Source organism: Saccostrea echinata, unplaced genomic scaffold, assembly GCF_033153115.1.
Source record: "Saccostrea echinata isolate AGI-Se365-2 ecotype Australia unplaced genomic scaffold, CSIRO_AGI_Sech_v1 ptg000081l, whole genome shotgun sequence".
Classification (NCBI taxonomy): domain Eukaryota; kingdom Metazoa; phylum Mollusca; class Bivalvia; order Ostreida; family Ostreidae; genus Saccostrea; species Saccostrea echinata.
The window spans coordinates 2,844,179-2,863,938 of NW_026889830.1; the positions used below are offsets into that span (position 1 = coordinate 2,844,179).

At 36.2% G+C, this 19,760-nt stretch overlaps 6 protein-coding genes across 6 annotated transcripts; 4 read left to right on the forward strand and 2 right to left on the reverse strand.

The window, feature by feature from the left end:
- Window positions 1–4,842: 4,842 nt before the first annotated feature.
- Window positions 4,843–5,322, reverse strand: LOC133176799 (histone H2B). The gene has a single exon (XM_061311869.1). It carries the CDS (start codon window positions 5,302–5,304, stop codon window positions 4,933–4,935), a length of 372 nt encoding a protein of 123 aa, XP_061167853.1. The 5' UTR covers window positions 5,305–5,322; the 3' UTR covers window positions 4,843–4,932.
- Window positions 5,323–5,565: 243 nt separating this feature from the next.
- LOC133176794 (histone H2A-like) lies at window positions 5,566–5,979 on the forward strand. Its single transcript, XM_061311864.1, has one exon. It carries the CDS (start codon window positions 5,579–5,581, stop codon window positions 5,957–5,959), a length of 381 nt encoding a protein of 126 aa, XP_061167848.1. The 5' UTR covers window positions 5,566–5,578; the 3' UTR covers window positions 5,960–5,979.
- A 3,219-nt stretch (window positions 5,980–9,198) lies between these two features.
- On the forward strand, window positions 9,199–9,857 carry LOC133176792 (histone H1-delta-like). The gene has a single exon (XM_061311862.1). The coding sequence runs from the start codon at window positions 9,261–9,263 to the stop codon at window positions 9,855–9,857; it is 597 nt and encodes a 198-aa protein (XP_061167846.1). The 5' UTR covers window positions 9,199–9,260.
- Window positions 9,858–13,184: 3,327 nt separating this feature from the next.
- Window positions 13,185–13,496, forward strand: LOC133176782 (histone H4). Its single transcript, XM_061311852.1, has one exon. It carries the CDS (start codon window positions 13,185–13,187, stop codon window positions 13,494–13,496), a length of 312 nt encoding a protein of 103 aa, XP_061167836.1.
- Window positions 13,497–15,961: 2,465 nt separating this feature from the next.
- Window positions 15,962–16,441, reverse strand: LOC133176725 (histone H2B). Its single transcript, XM_061311797.1, has one exon. It carries the CDS (start codon window positions 16,421–16,423, stop codon window positions 16,052–16,054), a length of 372 nt encoding a protein of 123 aa, XP_061167781.1. The 5' UTR covers window positions 16,424–16,441; the 3' UTR covers window positions 15,962–16,051.
- Window positions 16,442–16,684: 243 nt separating this feature from the next.
- Window positions 16,685–17,098, forward strand: LOC133176737 (histone H2A-like). Its single transcript, XM_061311810.1, has one exon. It carries the CDS (start codon window positions 16,698–16,700, stop codon window positions 17,076–17,078), a length of 381 nt encoding a protein of 126 aa, XP_061167794.1. The 5' UTR covers window positions 16,685–16,697; the 3' UTR covers window positions 17,079–17,098.
- Window positions 17,099–19,760: the final 2,662 nt, after the last annotated feature.

Sequence of the window (19,760 nt, forward strand, 5' to 3'; positions counted from 1 at the left end):
AGAATTATATAATTTTAACCAAATAACCTAGATTTAAACCCAAGTACAAAATCTGTGCAGAAAGGTGGATTGAAATGATTCCAGCTAAGACCAATCGAAGCACAATGTGCCCGACTAATCACAAGGCGTCTTTCTTAACTCCGGAACCAATCGCAAACATCCTTACTTCGTGCGCGCTGATTTCGAAGTTTGATCAAATATTCACGAGCCACAGGACCGTATAAAACTATAGTAAACACACGATCTCGTCATTCATTTTATCTGAACTCAGAGAAGATGGCACGTACCAAGCAGACTGCAAGAAAATCTACTGGAGGCAAGGCCCCACGAAAACAGCTGGCTACCAAGGCAGCCCGTAAAAGCGCACCAGCCACCGGTGGCGTTAAGAAGCCTCACAGATACAGGCCAGGAACTGTCGCTCTCCGTGAGATCAGGAGATACCAGAAGAGCACCGAATTGCTCATCAGGAAACTCCCATTCCAGCGACTTGTCCGTGAAATCGCTCAGGATTTCAAGACCGATCTGCGTTTCCAGAGCTCTGCCGTCATGGCCCTCCAGGAAGCCAGTGAGGCCTACCTTGTCGGACTCTTTGAGGATACTAACTTGTGTGCTATCCACGCTAAGAGAGTAACCATCATGCCAAAGGACATCCAGCTTGCCAGACGTATCCGTGGCGAACGAGCTTAAACATATTCTTGTTTCAGACAAAACACAAAACGGCCGTTTTCACGGCCACCAAAATATTTAGAAAAGATGCCTTCATGTTACAGCGCTCAAGAAACGTAATACACAAAATTAAAACACAAGGCCACATGATAAATGTTAGATCAAATTTGGAGTAGGAAAGTGTCATATATACTGGCATAAACGCATCTAAACTATTATTTATACATATGCAAGAAAACAACAGATGTGATCGTATTGAGTGTTAAGTAGCCTATATACTGGCATAATTGTGACATCTTACACTCTATCATTACTTATATACAAGACGAAACTATAACAATAAGTTTAAAATGAATGTCACGGACAATTCGAAAATGAATAAAACACTTGCAATTATAACGTACAAAACAGAACAATTATTTTCTAATTTAGAGTCCTTAACAGACAAGTATGAAATTATTACAATAATAAGAAAAAGGTATGCCAATGGATAGTATAACAATTTGTAAATGACATTGTTCATTTCAACAATAATATTGTACTATTTCAGTTAAAGGGAATACTATAGATAAAAGTGTATCGGCTACTACAACATGTTATCATTTACGAACACGTATCCAAACATATGCCAAAAGCACAACCATTAGAAGAAAATAGTAATTCTAATAAAGCAGAATCTCGTTCAGCACGAGCTGCACATGTGTCTGTCGTGGGCAATGTAAATACACAGTATATACCATCAATTTCACAAGAGAGAGAGAAAGAGTAAACGTTTACTTTATGAATACTGAATCAAATGACATATTAAAGAGGTGAGAACCTCGTTAGTGGTTAATACTTGCGTGCAAAACCTTTTGCATTGTGCCAAAATAGGTACAAATGAAAATAAATGATAAAAATATTCATTTAAAAAGAAAGGAATCACAGATTTAAAAACAGGAACTGCGCACGTAGTTCTAACCATGTATTTTTATTCGAATTTATTAGAAATGGGTATAAAATTAAAAAAAATATATATATATTCATTTAAAAAGAAAGAAAACACAGATTTAAATACAGGTACTGTGCACGTAGTTCTAACCATGTATATTTATTCGAATTTATTAGAAATGGGTATAAAATTTTAACATTCTAAAATATTGACCTACTGAATTGAGATAACAGGATTAGAAACAGCTCAAGGGTACATCAATAGAAAAAAAAAAAAAAATGTAAACAAGAACAAGCAAGGCGCGCAGAGCGGGAACCAATCAGACTGTTCCTTACTGTGTGCCTTCGTTGCACTGCCGAAGTTTTCAAGATACAAGTGCCTCTAGCGCGTCGTCGAACAGCGCTATATATATCGCTATCCCGTCTGTCTAGCGTCATTTCAGAAGTTTAATCTACTGAGAACTGAATTATGTCTGGACGTGGTAAAGGAGGAAAAGGTCTTGGAAAGGGGGGCGCCAAGCGTCACAGGAAGGTCCTGAGAGATAACATCCAGGGTATCACCAAACCCGCCATCCGTCGTCTTGCACGCAGAGGTGGAGTCAAACGTATCTCTGGACTCATCTACGAGGAGACCCGTGGTGTCTTGAAAGTTTTCCTTGAGAACGTCATTCGTGATGCTGTCACCTACACAGAGCACGCCAAGAGGAAGACTGTCACAGCCATGGACGTTGTCTATGCACTGAAGAGACAAGGACGTACCCTTTACGGATTCGGTGGTTAGATACCCCCTACCATCGCTTACAAGCGTAACAACAAACGGCCGTTTTCACGGCCACCCAAATTTTTAGAAAAGATGCCTCTGAGCAGACGTGTAAAAGAAACGAATGTGTGTGGTTTTTTTTTTTAATCATATTTCTACATAATGTCTGAGTCACTGGAAAAAAAGCATATTATTCGGCTACCCATTCAGTATTTATACAAAGGGTAGGGCAGAGCAAATACTTTACACAGTATTCAAATTATGATTGAATGACATAAGCTTCGTTAAATCTGGTAAAACTTACAATTGTAATAAATAACATGCATACTGTAACAGTATACTGAGTGAGACACGTCGAGGGAGGTGAATATCTAAATACTAGTCCTGTAACACAATTTTTACATGTAACATTGTGTGTAGGCTACATAACTTCTGCAGTCAAATTGTGCTGCACAAGGTAGCAAGAGTTATCTTTCTTGTTATATGCCTTGATTTTGCTTTAAACTCAACTCTATCAACAATTAAAATATGAATTCACACAGCTGATTTTATGTTATTGTTTCATGATTCACATTGTAACATTTGGGTCCCAACATCGGCATCACATGAAATGAATAGTAGGTTAATAAAATTTAATACACAAAATAAGGGTTCATACATTTTTTTTTTTTTTAACATTCATCTCCAGAATAAAGTATCAACTCATAGTTGCATGTTATATTTCATCATTCCATTACCATATAAATAACATTCATATCAAAATATGTCCCATAACTAGCAGTGTGTGCAATGAATGTATCTTGCTCCAGAGCTGTGCAAAACAAACAAAACACACACACTTGCACAAAACAAAACCTTAACTATTATAGGAGATTGTTCTGAATATCTTATCTGCAAAACATGAAAAACTCAATCAACTTGAAGATGCAAGTTCTTGGGATGAAGTTTATTGGATGACATGTTTATTGTACATATTTCCAGTACTTTATGTGTAATGTTTTTAATAAAGGATATTCACAATGCAAAATGTTCAATGAGATGTTGGTAGATGTAATTACAATATTTTGGTGATAAAGATATCTGCTATAATCTTTATGTTTGAAAACATCACACATTCCTTGATAGAAGTATACCATCATTACAATATTATATCTGATTCAATAGGTTATTTAAGAAAAGTTTTGAAAGTTAATGAATTTATGTTTTTATACATCTCACCTTAACATATTTCAATGACATATGGAAAAAGAAAAAAAAAAACCATCAATAAGAATGCATATATATATATATATATATATATATATATATATATATATATATATATGTATGTGTGTGTGTGTGTGTGTGTGTGTGTGTGTATAATTTCATTAATTTCAACAATGATAACTTCACTCTAAATACTGTCTAAATTCACAAATTGAATATGATTTTTGTATTATAATTTATCTGAAGATATAGGCATTCTGCACGTCTTGTTCACCCATCTCCTCTTCAAAGAGAATTCGCATCTCGGTATGAATCAGCTAGACCCAGGCGATAAATTTCACTTTTGTATACATCATCGTTCTCAACAATAACTTTATTATTTGAAAGTCTATATTATATAAGTCAATATTCACTGTTTTGTTACATAAATTAATAACTAAGAATTTTCTTTTTCTTAGGGAATTTTAAGGGATGTTGTTCAATATCCACAATGAACATGGTAAATATTTCATAGCTTGTACTGTTAAATGATACTAGTAAAATCTTAATGCACTTTGTCTACATCTAAAACCTGTATATTAGATTGCCCATATTTCAGATGCACAACTCGTTACGCTATAAATCAATATTATATGCACCAACAGAACCAAAACTAGAATCATTCCAAAAAAAAAAAAAAAAAACAAAACCAAACAAACAAACAAACAAAAAAAAAAAACAAAATGAGTGAGAGAGAGAGAGAGAGAGAGAGAGAGAGAGAGAGAGAGAGAGAGAGAGAGAGAGGAGAAATTAAATTAATCGTGGCTTAACATTGAACTCCTAGGTCCCTCATTTTACACTAATCACTTGTTAGCTGGCTTTCTTTTTTATTTGACTTGAAAAAGTGTGGCTGTGTTGCTTTTAGGCTTAAAATAACATGCCTTTATATAAATTAGAAGGCCTGAACTAAGTTTTTGTATACCATACATGCACTGTTGTGTTATTATAAGGCCTTGTGGGATTTCACTGTCTGTAATTATTTAATGTACACTTAATAGGATGGGCATGCACATGTTGGTTTATTTTTCTGAAGGTGTGTGTGTGTGTGTGTGTGTGTGTGCACACTTTTATTTTTTCCAGTCATAGACTGTACACATTTAAAATCATTAGGGAGAACAGACTAAATCAGGGAAAAAGAAAGAAATGCAAAGTAAAAATATATAGGCTTAGATAGATCTAATATTAAAGAAAAATTACAATAATAAGATAAGCTACACACACACTTAACAAACTACTTCGTTTCTCGACGATGTAATGAAGATATCTTTTCGAAAAATTTGTGTGGCCCTGAAAAGGGCCGTTTATTTTTTTCTGGACTGCAAGTTTGCAGTTTACTTGCTGCTGGTGTACTTGGTGACGGCCTTGGTTCCCTCAGAGACAGCGTGCTTGGCCAATTCACCGGGCAGAAGGAGACGGACAGCAGTCTGGATCTCTCTGCTGGTGATGGTAGATCGCTTGTTGTAGTGAGCGAGACGGGAGGCCTCGGCAGCGATTCTCTCAAAGATGTCGTTGACGAAAGAGTTCATGATGCTCATGGCCTTGCTGGAAACACCAGTGTCTGGGTGAACCTGTTTCAGCACCTTGTAGATGTAAATGGCATAGGATTCCCTCCTCTTCCTGCGTTTTTTCTTGTCCCCAGTTCTCTGGGCCTTGGCCTTGGTGGCTGCTTTCTTAGCTCCTTTAGATCCAACTTTGGGTGGCATGTTTACAGGTTGTATACAAACTGAAAACTATGAATGTCGACTCGCGCCGCGCTGCTTTTATATCGCACGGACGGATAACGGTGGGCAAGTACATTACGGACCCTCGAGAAAACTAGTGTTGTTCGGCGAGCGACAAAGTGTACGAAATACGATCGCGCCGATTGGCTGCACATTTCAATCCGCCCGCGTGTTTAAATAGGGTCGCGAAGGCTGTTGTGAGTTATTCGTTGATTTCATTTCTTGAGCGTCAACTACTCTTATTAACAGATCAAAGATGTCAGGACGTGGTAAAGGAGGCAAAGTGAAGGGAAAGGCCAAGAGCCGATCATCCCGTGCCGGACTTCAGTTCCCCGTGGGTCGTATCCACCGTCTGCTGAGGAAGGGCAACTACGCCGAGAGAGTGGGAGCCGGTGCCCCCGTGTACTTGGCCGCCGTTCTTGAATACTTGGCCGCCGAAGTTTTGGAGTTGGCAGGCAACGCCGCCCGCGACAACAAGAAGACCAGAATCATCCCCCGTCATCTGCAGCTGGCCATCCGTAACGACGAGGAGTTGAACAAACTCCTGTCCGGCGTGACCATCGCCCAGGGTGGTGTTCTGCCCAACATCCAGGCCGTACTCCTCCCCAAGAAGACCCAGAAGTCAGCCAGCAAGTAAAAAGTCTGTACGACTTTGAAATATACCAAACGGCCGTTTTCACGGCCACCCAAATTTTTTAGAAAAGATGCCTCTAATAGCATACGGTTTATCTAAGAAACGAAATGTGTAAACTTTTCAATAAATGAAAACATACAGCACTGCATGCCAAGATATCACATTTTCCCTTGATTTGTAAATAAAATATCTTGTATCTTGTATATATTGCAGCCTTACTTGCGACTCATTTGTCTGACTATAACATTATATATATGATATCACACGTCAATCAAAAAGTTACGACTCATACAAATTTGCTAAGAAATCACAGTAATTTCAGATAATAAATTTTGTCTTGGTGATTTTTTCTTTTAAAATTATCATCAAAGATGCGTGTATCATTTTCCTTAAGACCTAAAGACAAGGAAAATGTAAACAATTCTGCACAATTCAGTGAAAAAAAAAATAATCATGGAAAATGGGTTAAAATAGCTCTCAAATACGTTTTTTTAATATTTATAATGTTTTTTTTTTTAAATGTTTTATATGTACGGCGTGCAAATGAAATATTATGACCCGCTCTCAGCCATATATATACTGTTCATGTCAGAAAAGGTACATTTATGTAGAGTATTTCAACACAATTCGGATTTATAAGTATATAATTGTAAAAACACGCCTCAAAATTATGCATGGTTCATTTCCTGTGGAAATTGCTAGATTTGATGTACGCAGGGATGTTATACGGATAGAGAATAGAAATTTACTATCCAGGAAATCGATCGTTGTTACTGCATTACTATATGTTGTCTTTTGAAAACTATCCCGTGTTCTACAGCTCGATTTCAAACGTGTCCAAAATATATCTCTGAATGTGCTCAGATTAAAAACTTTGAATATTTGCTGTATGAATATAGCTCAGAACGTTGTTCATTATCTTGAAATGAAAATGAATTAATAATAAATACGAAACGTCACGCCTTGTTTCTTTCTTTTTTCATTTTCCCCCTACTACATTCTTCATTTATTTATTTATTTTTAAATAAAATGCAAATAATCATGTACATATGAATATTTGGACAGGCGCAAGGGAACACACTGGCTGAGACAAACATATTATATATCTAGACTAAGGTTTCATTGTTTGTTGTTGTTGTATATTAGTTTATTCAGGATATAACTTTGGGCAATACAGCCCATCAGTTTACAAAAATAACATATAATAACATATATTACAAAATTTAAGACTCTCAGTGAGCCTAAATTGGGGGGTGAAACCCCTGGTCAAGTGTTCCTCAGTCCCACAGTTCCACTCATTTATAGTATACAATAATATATAATGAACAAATGAAGTACAATATAATCATAATTCAAAGTTATAATACAGTATATAGCAATGATGTTTTAATGTACAGACATCTGAAAATATAAACCTTACACAGATAGAAATTAGGTTAACCTGATTGATCTTCGTTACGTAATATTAGGGCATAATGAATATATTTCCCTAAACCAACCAAAGTAGATATGCGGTTGGTACCCAACAATTGGATTAATTTAAAAGTACTTGGCAATTTGTAATAATATTCATTTATATATTTTTTTCTTCAATTTAGATATCTAGGGCATTGAAGAATGAAATGGAATTCGTCTTCTATTTCACGTGTATTACAAACATCGCATAATCTATCCTCTCTACTTTTGCCTTGGTACCTTCCGCATTCTATGTTAAGATAGTGAGACGAAAGTCTAGTGCGGGAAATATGGTTTTTTTTTTTTTTTTGTTTTTGTTTTTTTTTAAATTACTCTGAAAAGGTTTTGTTAAATAGAATTGCATTTTACAGAAGTCAGATTGGACAATATGTTTATATAGAAAGCATTTTGACGAATTATCCATAAATGCAGTGCACTCTTGGAGGTATATATCTAGGATTCTATTTTTATACACGTGCATAAAATGAGCAAAGTTTATTGCTTGCTGTTTTATCCAAAATTCTCCCAGACCCAATCTAAATAGTTCAAGTTTTACATCAGGCGCCCAGTTTATACTTGTTCCCGACCCATTTTCTGCATCATATCGCAGGTATTCATAAGAAGATTTTTAAATGCAGTTTTCTGTTTTTAATAATTTACACCAGAATTTCATAATTTTCAATTTCCTTTGTATAATAAGTGGATATCGTCCCAATTCTCTATGAATCATATAATTGCATACATTGCGCCTAACACCGAGGGTAATTTTACAAAAGGATAAATGCAGTCTTTCAATTTCCGGAGATTTATGAAAACCCCAGATTTCGCTTCCATACGAGATAACACTTCCAACATATGTATCAAAGAGTTGACATCGGGTTTCGACGTTGAATTCAAATTTCTGTATATTACGGTTTAAACCAGATAGTGCTTTTTGACCTTGTTCAGCTAATTTCTTTTGCGTACCATTGAATTTACCGTTATAATTTAAATATAATCCTAGGTAATTAAAAGAGTCGACAATTTCCAAAATTTCATTGTTATATGTCCATGAAAAATTTACGCATCCTCCTTTTCTGAATACTAAAATTTTGGGTTTTTTTTTCAGTGTTAACAGTCAAATTCCACGAGGTAACATATCCATGTAACGCGTCAAGCATATACTGTAATTCTTCGGGTGAGTTAGCGAATATTACGGTGTCATCTGCGAACATCAAAACAAACAGATTTAAACAGAAAAATTCAAAATATAAATAAATTAATTGTGAAAAATAGTTTAAATTTCATTATTTTCAATCTGTCGGTTGCACTTCTATACTGCCTAAATAGGAAGGTATGATACAATACAGAGTCTGTGTGGGTTTCTCACAGTTTTAGGGCAAACTGAGGATATTCACAGGACGGAGAGATCCAGTTGGCATTTTTAAACGTGTCTAGGAAAAGTTTAAGATAAATCATCACTGAAATTTGTCTTTTCAAGCAAAATTTTCAACTTGAATCGTAACGTGAAATTCAGACATGCGAGTTTGGAGGCCTATTTTCTTGATTTTGAACACTACAAAGAGAACAATCTAAAAATGTAAATAGATAGAATGATAGAGAGGAATGTAGAGGTTGGGACTATGCTCATATTTTGTGATAGAGACCCTTCGTTGAGCTGCAGCGCGGATGCAAATACCCACATTGAAACACACATGCACGAACAAAAACACGTACGTCTCGACACACTGGATGTTTTCTAGGCGGTCCGCGCTCAGTGTAAACAAAAACAGCAAGTGCGTGTGACCCAAGTATTCCAGTGTTCACTGTTCCCGAGAAGTAAGTCGTCGTTTTACTCTCCTAAGTAGCCATGGCCGATACTGCTGCACCAGCAAAGTCCCCAGCCAAGAAGAAGGCCGCAAAGCCTAAGGTGCCTGCTGCACATCCTAAGTACATTGACATGATTAGCGCCGCCGTTGCATCTCTGAAAGAACGCGGTGGCTCATCCAGACAGGCCATTCTCAAGTACATCATGGCCAACTACAAAGTGGGCAACGATGTAAACTCTATCAACGCCCACCTGAAAATGGCCCTGAAGAACGGTGTTAAGAAAGGTGCTCTGAAGCAAGCAAAGGGTACTGGCGCTAGTGGCTCCTTCAAACTTGGAGACAAACCCAAGACCGAGAAGAAACCTAAAGCCAAAAAGGTTGCCAAGCCCAAGGCAGCCAAGCCCAAGAAGGCCGCCGCCAAGCCCAAGAAGCCTGCCGGAGAGAAGAAGGCCAAGACTCCCAAGAAGAAGACAGCAGCCAAGAAACCAGCCGGACCCAAGAAGACCAAGTCCCCCAAGAAAAAGGCAGCCCCCAAGTCTCCAAAGAAGGCAGCAGCTAAGCCCAAGAAAGCCAAGACTCCCAAGAAGGCAGCAGCCAAGAAAACCAAGACTCCCAAGAAGGCAGTCGCCAAGAAATAAGCAGTCTTTGCATTCCAGACAGACTGTCCACTTAAAAAAAAAAGCCCTTTTCAGGGCTACCCACATTTTTAGAAAAGATACCTCAATTACAGTCGTTGATGAAAAGTCTGCATGTTTGCCTCTGTCCCCCCCCCCCCCCCCCTCCTCTCTCTTTTTGTCTCACATTGTAATAAGGCTGTGCTGAAAATGTAAAATTAGGAAATTTTGTTGCGATTTCTAAATCAATAAAATTAAAGTATTAGAAATGAAATACAACACTGCCTAAGGGTAAAGTAAAATTATATGATCATAGTAATATTTTTAAAGTACAAGAAATTGGAAAATGATATCTCCCCCTCTCCCCCCCCCCCCCCCAAAAAAAAAGTTATGCTCACATACAACATTAATAATGGAGGAGCGAAGTCAGTAATTGAAATGAATGACAATAAACAGGGGATGTGAAAGTGTGTATATGAAATTTTGAAGTATGATAGACCATTTTATCACACAAAAACACTGGTTCAAAATTCAGTGTTAAGTACACAAGTTTTATGATCAGATATTTTGAATTTGTCTGTTTTATTTCCTAACTATCAAGCCATACACAAAATGAAATGGCACATACTCTGGTACTCTGAGATAAATTTGTAAGGTAGTGACTATTGATGCAACTTCTGTGTAACCCGTACATGACCAAAGAATTCTTGAAAGCAAAACCACTTGCATACCAGTGCTTATTATTACATGATACATCACTTTGACATATTTTAATTTACAGAATCAGTTTTTTTGAGCTAAAATTTCTTTGACCCTTCGGACTTGTTTTGACAGGACTTGATGTGTTGACAAGATAAGTTCTTGAAATATCTTAAATCAAATGAGACAAACACAAACAACACAATGAAAGAAAAAAAAATCAGGTCCTTAAAGAGAGCAAAGCAATGTTGGGCTGATTTACAAGTGTTATGACACCCACCAAACACTGGGCAATGTATATAGAATTAAAAAAAAATAATAAAATAAATAAATATATGGTAATATCCTTTTATACATTTATACATTTGCATGGCTTTGTATACTAGGGAAGGCTTTGAAATCCAACAATCTTACAGATAAATAAAAGAAAATAAAAAATAATAATAATAATAACAATTAAATAGATACATAAAATGACAAAAAAAAAAACAAACAAAACAAAAGAAAAACAAGGGATAAATCATTACGATTGTTAACATTATTACTGTGATTGTTTTTATCTCTTCATTCAATGGATCCTTATTATCAGAATTATATAATTTTAACCAAATAACCTAGATTTAAACCCAAGTACAAAATCTGTGCAGAAAGGTGGATTGAAATGATTCCAGCTAAGACCAATCGAAGCACAATGTGCCCGACTAATCACAAGGCGTCTTTCTTAACTCCGGAACCAATCGCAAACATCCTTACTTCGTGCGCGCTGATTTCGAAGTTTGATCAAATATTCACGAGCCACAGGACCGTATAAAACTATAGTAAACACACGATCTCGTCATTCATTTTATCTGAACTCAGAGAAGATGGCACGTACCAAGCAGACTGCAAGAAAATCTACTGGAGGCAAGGCCCCACGAAAACAGCTGGCTACCAAGGCAGCCCGTAAAAGCGCACCAGCCACCGGTGGCGTTAAGAAGCCTCACAGATACAGGCCAGGAACTGTCGCTCTCCGTGAGATCAGGAGATACCAGAAGAGCACCGAATTGCTCATCAGGAAACTCCCATTCCAGCGACTTGTCCGTGAAATCGCTCAGGATTTCAAGACCGATCTGCGTTTCCAGAGCTCTGCCGTCATGGCCCTCCAGGAAGCCAGTGAGGCCTACCTTGTCGGACTCTTTGAGGATACTAACTTGTGTGCTATCCACGCTAAGAGAGTAACCATCATGCCAAAGGACATCCAGCTTGCCAGACGTATCCGTGGCGAACGAGCTTAAACATATTCTTGTTTCAGACAAAACACAAAACGGCCGTTTTCACGGCCACCAAAATATTTAGAAAAGATGCCTTCATGTTACAGCGCTCAAGAAACGTAATACACAAAATTAAAACACAAGGCCACATGATAAATGTTAGATCAAATTTGGAGTAGGAAAGTGTCATATATACTGGCATAAACGCATCTAAACTATTATTTATACATATGCAAGAAAACAACAGATGTGATCGTATTGAGTGTTAAGTAGCCTATATACTGGCATAATTGTGACATCTTACACTCTATCATTACTTATATACAAGACGAAACTATAACAATAAGTTTAAAATGAATGTCACGGACAATTCGAAAATGAATAAAACACTTGCAATTATAACGTACAAAACAGAACAATTATTTTCTAATTTAGAGTCCTTAACAGACAAGTATGAAATTATTACAATAATAAGAAAAAGGTATGCCAATGGATAGTATAACAATTTGTAAATGACATTGTTCATTTCAACAATAATATTGTACTATTTCAGTTAAAGGGAATACTATAGATAAAAGTGTATCGGCTACTACAACATGTTATCATTTACGAACACGTATCCAAACATATGCCAAAAGCACAACCATTAGAAGAAAATAGTAATTCTAATAAAGCAGAATCTCGTTCAGCACGAGCTGCACATGTGTCTGTCGTGGGCAATGTAAATACACAGTATATACCATCAATTTCACAAGAGAGAGAGAAAGAGTAAACGTTTACTTTATGAATACTGAATCAAATGACATATTAAAGAGGTGAGAACCTCGTTAGTGGTTAATACTTGCGTGCAAAACCTTTTGCATTGTGCCAAAATAGGTACAAATGAAAATAAATGATAAAAATATTCATTTAAAAAGAAAGGAATCACAGATTTAAAAACAGGAACTGCGCACGTAGTTCTAACCATGTATTTTTATTCGAATTTATTAGAAATGGGTATAAAATTAAAAAAAATATATATATATTCATTTAAAAAGAAAGAAAACACAGATTTAAATACAGGTACTGTGCACGTAGTTCTAACCATGTATATTTATTCGAATTTATTAGAAATGGGTATAAAATTTTAACATTCTAAAATATTGACCTACTGAATTGAGATAACAGGATTAGAAACAGCTCAAGGGTACATCAATAGAAAAAAAAAAAAAAATGTAAACAAGAACAAGCAAGGCGCGCAGAGCGGGAACCAATCAGACTGTTCCTTACTGTGTGCCTTCGTTGCACTGCCGAAGTTTTCAAGATACAAGTGCCTCTAGCGCGTCGTCGAACAGCGCTATATATATCGCTATCCCGTCTGTCTAGCGTCATTTCAGAAGTTTAATCTACTGAGAACTGAATTATGTCTGGACGTGGTAAAGGAGGAAAAGGTCTTGGAAAGGGGGGCGCCAAGCGTCACAGGAAGGTCCTGAGAGATAACATCCAGGGTATCACCAAACCCGCCATCCGTCGTCTTGCACGCAGAGGTGGAGTCAAACGTATCTCTGGACTCATCTACGAGGAGACCCGTGGTGTCTTGAAAGTTTTCCTTGAGAACGTCATTCGTGATGCTGTCACCTACACAGAGCACGCCAAGAGGAAGACTGTCACAGCCATGGACGTTGTCTATGCACTGAAGAGACAAGGACGTACCCTTTACGGATTCGGTGGTTAGATACCCCCTACCATCGCTTACAAGCGTAACAACAAACGGCCGTTTTCACGGCCACCCAAATTTTTAGAAAAGATGCCTCTGAGCAGACGTGTAAAAGAAACGAATGTGTGTGGTTTTTTTTTTTAATCATATTTCTACATAATGTCTGAGTCACTGGAAAAAAAGCATATTATTCGGCTACCCATTCAGTATTTATACAAAGGGTAGGGCAGAGCAAATACTTTACACAGTATTCAAATTATGATTGAATGACATAAGCTTCGTTAAATCTGGTAAAACTTACAATTGTAATAAATAACATGCATACTGTAACAGTATACTGAGTGAGACACGTCGAGGGAGGTGAATATCTAAATACTAGTCCTGTAACACAATTTTTACATGTAACATTGTGTGTAGGCTACATAACTTCTGCAGTCAAATTGTGCTGCACAAGGTAGCAAGAGTTATCTTTCTTGTTATATGCCTTGATTTTGCTTTAAACTCAACTCTATCAACAATTAAAATATGAATTCACACAGCTGATTTTATGTTATTGTTTCATGATTCACATTGTAACATTTGGGTCCCAACATCGGCATCACATGAAATGAATAGTAGGTTAATAAAATTTAATACACAAAATAAGGGTTCATACATTTTTTTTTTTTTTAACATTCATCTCCAGAATAAAGTATCAACTCATAGTTGCATGTTATATTTCATCATTCCATTACCATATAAATAACATTCATATCAAAATATGTCCCATAACTAGCAGTGTGTGCAATGAATGTATCTTGCTCCAGAGCTGTGCAAAACAAACAAAACACACACACTTGCACAAAACAAAACCTTAACTATTATAGGAGATTGTTCTGAATATCTTATCTGCAAAACATGAAAAACTCAATCAACTTGAAGATGCAAGTTCTTGGGATGAAGTTTATTGGATGACATGTTTATTGTACATATTTCCAGTACTTTATGTGTAATGTTTTTAATAAAGGATATTCACAATGCAAAATGTTCAATGAGATGTTGGTAGATGTAATTACAATATTTTGGTGATAAAGATATCTGCTATAATCTTTATGTTTGAAAACATCACACATTCCTTGATAGAAGTATACCATCATTACAATATTATATCTGATTCAATAGGTTATTTAAGAAAAGTTTTGAAAGTTAATGAATTTATGTTTTTATACATCTCACCTTAACATATTTCAATGACATATGGAAAAAGAAAAAAAAAAACCATCAATAAGAATGCATATATATATATATATATATATATATATATATATATATATATATATATGTATGTGTGTGTGTGTGTGTGTGTGTGTGTGTGTATAATTTCATTAATTTCAACAATGATAACTTCACTCTAAATACTGTCTAAATTCACAAATTGAATATGATTTTTGTATTATAATTTATCTGAAGATATAGGCATTCTGCACGTCTTGTTCACCCATCTCCTCTTCAAAGAGAATTCGCATCTCGGTATGAATCAGCTAGACCCAGGCGATAAATTTCACTTTTGTATACATCATCGTTCTCAACAATAACTTTATTATTTGAAAGTCTATATTATATAAGTCAATATTCACTGTTTTGTTACATAAATTAATAACTAAGAATTTTCTTTTTCTTAGGGAATTTTAAGGGATGTTGTTCAATATCCACAATGAACATGGTAAATATTTCATAGCTTGTACTGTTAAATGATACTAGTAAAATCTTAATGCACTTTGTCTACATCTAAAACCTGTATATTAGATTGCCCATATTTCAGATGCACAACTCGTTACGCTATAAATCAATATTATATGCACCAACAGAACCAAAACTAGAATCATTCCAAAAAAAAAAAAAAAAAACAAAACCAAACAAACAAACAAACAAAAAAAAAAAACAAAATGAGTGAGAGAGAGAGAGAGAGAGAGAGAGAGAGAGAGAGAGAGAGAGAGAGAGAGAGAGGAGAAATTAAATTAATCGTGGCTTAACATTGAACTCCTAGGTCCCTCATTTTACACTAATCACTTGTTAGCTGGCTTTCTTTTTTATTTGACTTGAAAAAGTGTGGCTGTGTTGCTTTTAGGCTTAAAATAACATGCCTTTATATAAATTAGAAGGCCTGAACTAAGTTTTTGTATACCATACATGCACTGTTGTGTTATTATAAGGCCTTGTGGGATTTCACTGTCTGTAATTATTTAATGTACACTTAATAGGATGGGCATGCACATGTTGGTTTATTTTTCTGAAGGTGTGTGTGTGTGTGTGTGTGTGTGTGCACACTTTTATTTTTTCCAGTCATAGACTGTACACATTTAAAATCATTAGGGAGAACAGACTAAATCAGGGAAAAAGAAAGAAATGCAAAGTAAAAATATATAGGCTTAGATAGATCTAATATTAAAGAAAAATTACAATAATAAGATAAGCTACACACACACTTAACAAACTACTTCGTTTCTCGACGATGTAATGAAGATATCTTTTCGAAAAATTTGTGTGGCCCTGAAAAGGGCCGTTTATTTTTTTCTGGACTGCAAGTTTGCAGTTTACTTGCTGCTGGTGTACTTGGTGACGGCCTTGGTTCCCTCAGAGACAGCGTGCTTGGCCAATTCACCGGGCAGAAGGAGACGGACAGCAGTCTGGATCTCTCTGCTGGTGATGGTAGATCGCTTGTTGTAGTGAGCGAGACGGGAGGCCTCGGCAGCGATTCTCTCAAAGATGTCGTTGACGAAAGAGTTCATGATGCTCATGGCCTTGCTGGAAACACCAGTGTCTGGGTGAACCTGTTTCAGCACCTTGTAGATGTAAATGGCATAGGATTCCCTCCTCTTCCTGCGTTTTTTCTTGTCCCCAGTTCTCTGGGCCTTGGCCTTGGTGGCTGCTTTCTTAGCTCCTTTAGATCCAACTTTGGGTGGCATGTTTACAGGTTGTATACAAACTGAAAACTATGAATGTCGACTCGCGCCGCGCTGCTTTTATATCGCACGGACGGATAACGGTGGGCAAGTACATTACGGACCCTCGAGAAAACTAGTGTTGTTCGGCGAGCGACAAAGTGTACGAAATACGATCGCGCCGATTGGCTGCACATTTCAATCCGCCCGCGTGTTTAAATAGGGTCGCGAAGGCTGTTGTGAGTTATTCGTTGATTTCATTTCTTGAGCGTCAACTACTCTTATTAACAGATCAAAGATGTCAGGACGTGGTAAAGGAGGCAAAGTGAAGGGAAAGGCCAAGAGCCGATCATCCCGTGCCGGACTTCAGTTCCCCGTGGGTCGTATCCACCGTCTGCTGAGGAAGGGCAACTACGCCGAGAGAGTGGGAGCCGGTGCCCCCGTGTACTTGGCCGCCGTTCTTGAATACTTGGCCGCCGAAGTTTTGGAGTTGGCAGGCAACGCCGCCCGCGACAACAAGAAGACCAGAATCATCCCCCGTCATCTGCAGCTGGCCATCCGTAACGACGAGGAGTTGAACAAACTCCTGTCCGGCGTGACCATCGCCCAGGGTGGTGTTCTGCCCAACATCCAGGCCGTACTCCTCCCCAAGAAGACCCAGAAGTCAGCCAGCAAGTAAAAAGTCTGTACGACTTTGAAATATACCAAACGGCCGTTTTCACGGCCACCCAAATTTTTTAGAAAAGATGCCTCTAATAGCATACGGTTTATCTAAGAAACGAAATGTGTAAACTTTTCAATAAATGAAAACATACAGCACTGCATGCCAAGATATCACATTTTCCCTTGATTTGTAAATAAAATATCTTGTATCTTGTATATATTGCAGCCTTACTTGCGACTCATTTGTCTGACTATAACATTATATATATGATATCACACGTCAATCAAAAAGTTACGACTCATACAAATTTGCTAAGAAATCACAGTAATTTCAGATAATAAATTTTGTCTTGGTGATTTTTTCTTTTAAAATTATCATCAAAGATGCGTGTATCATTTTCCTTAAGACCTAAAGACAAGGAAAATGTAAACAATTCTGCACAATTCAGTGAAAAAAAAAATAATCATGGAAAATGGGTTAAAATAGCTCTCAAATACGTTTTTTTAATATTTATAATGTTTTTTTTTTTAAATGTTTTATATGTACGGCGTGCAAATGAAATATTATGACCCGCTCTCAGCCATATATATACTGTTCATGTCAGAAAAGGTACATTTATGTAGAGTATTTCAACACAATTCGGATTTATAAGTATATAATTGTAAAAACACGCCTCAAAATTATGCATGGTTCATTTCCTGTGGAAATTGCTAGATTTGATGTACGCAGGGATGTTATACGGATAGAGAATAGAAATTTACTATCCAGGAAATCGATCGTTGTTACTGCATTACTATATGTTGTCTTTTGAAAACTATCCCGTGTTCTACAGCTCGATTTCAAACGTGTCCAAAATATATCTCTGAATGTGCTCAGATTAAAAACTTTGAATATTTGCTGTATGAATATAGCTCAGAACGTTGTTCATTATCTTGAAATGAAAATGAATTAATAATAAATACGAAACGTCACGCCTTGTTTCTTTCTTTTTTCATTTTCCCCCTACTACATTCTTCATTTATTTATTTATTTTTAAATAAAATGCAAATAATCATGTACATATGAATATTTGGACAGGCGCAAGGGAACACACTGGCTGAGACAAACATATTATATATCTAGACTAAGGTTTCATTGTTTGTTGTTGTTGTATATTAGTTTATTCAGGATATAACTTTGGGCAATACAGCCCATCAGTTTACAAAAATAACATATAATAACATATATTACAAAATTTAAGACTCTCAGTGAGCCTAAATTGGGGGGTGAAACCCCTGGTCAAGTGTTCCTCAGTCCCACAGTTCCACTCATTTATAGTATACAATAATATATAATGAACAAATGAAGTACAATATAATCATAATTCAAAGTTATAATACAGTATATAGCAATGATGTTTTAATGTACAGACATCTGAAAATATAAACCTTACACAGATAGAAATTAGGTTAACCTGATTGATCTTCGTTACGTAATATTAGGGCATAATGAATATATTTCCCTAAACCAACCAAAGTAGATATGCGGTTGGTACCCAACAATTGGATTAATTTAAAAGTACTTGGCAATTTGTAATAATATTCATTTATATATTTTTTTCTTCAATTTAGATATCTAGGGCATTGAAGAATGAAATGGAATTCGTCTTCTATTTCACGTGTATTACAAACATCGCATAATCTATCCTCTCTACTTTTGCCTTGGTACCTTCCGCATTCTATGTTAAGATAGTGAGACGAAAGTCTAGTGCGGGAAATATGGTTTTTTTTTTTTTTTTGTTTTTGTTTTTTTTTAAATTACTCTGAAAAGGTTTTGTTAAATAGAATTGCATTTTACAGAAGTCAGATTGGACAATATGTTTATATAGAAAGCATTTTGACGAATTATCCATAAATGCAGTGCACTCTTGGAGGTATATATCTAGGATTCTATTTTTATACACGTGCATAAAATGAGCAAAGTTTATTGCTTGCTGTTTTATCCAAAATTCTCCCAGACCCAATCTAAATAGTTCAAGTTTTACATCAGGCGCCCAGTTTATACTTGTTCCCGACCCATTTTCTGCATCATATCGCAGGTATTCATAAGAAGATTTTTAAATGCAGTTTTCTGTTTTTAATAATTTACACCAGAATTTCATAATTTTCAATTTCCTTTGTATAATAAGTGGATATCGTCCCAATTCTCTATGAATCATATAATTGCATACATTGCGCCTAACACCGAGGGTAATTTTACAAAAGGATAAATGCAGTCTTTCAATTTCCGGAGATTTATGAAAACCCCAGATTTCGCTTCCATACGAGATAACACTTCCAACATATGTATCAAAGAGTTGACATCGGGTTTCGACGTTGAATTCAAATTTCTGTATATTACGGTTTAAACCAGATAGTGCTTTTTGACCTTGTTCAGCTAATTTCTTTTGCGTACCATTGAATTTACCGTTATAATTTAAATATAATCCTAGGTAATTAAAAGAGTCGACAATTTCCAAAATTTCATTGTTATATGTCCATGAAAAATTTACGCATCCTCCTTTTCTGAATACTAAAATTTTGGGTTTTTTTTTCAGTGTTAACAGTCAAATTCCACGAGGTAACATATCCATGTAACGCGTCAAGCATATACTGTAATTCTTCGGGTGAGTTAGCGAATATTACGGTGTCATCTGCGAACATCAAAACAAACAGATTT

Excerpts from the sequence above, each read along its gene's own strand:
- LOC133176792 (XM_061311862.1), top strand. The coding sequence starts at position 9,261 with ATGGCCGATACTGCTGCACCAGCAAAGTCCCCAGCCAAGAAGAAGGCC.
- LOC133176799 (XM_061311869.1), bottom strand. The coding sequence starts at position 5,304 with ATGCCACCCAAAGTTGGATCTAAAGGAGCTAAGAAAGCAGCCACCAAG.
- LOC133176794 (XM_061311864.1), top strand. The coding sequence starts at position 5,579 with ATGTCAGGACGTGGTAAAGGAGGCAAAGTGAAGGGAAAGGCCAAGAGC.
- LOC133176725 (XM_061311797.1), bottom strand. The coding sequence starts at position 16,423 with ATGCCACCCAAAGTTGGATCTAAAGGAGCTAAGAAAGCAGCCACCAAG.
- LOC133176737 (XM_061311810.1), top strand. The coding sequence starts at position 16,698 with ATGTCAGGACGTGGTAAAGGAGGCAAAGTGAAGGGAAAGGCCAAGAGC.
- LOC133176782 (XM_061311852.1), top strand. The coding sequence starts at position 13,185 with ATGTCTGGACGTGGTAAAGGAGGAAAAGGTCTTGGAAAGGGGGGCGCC.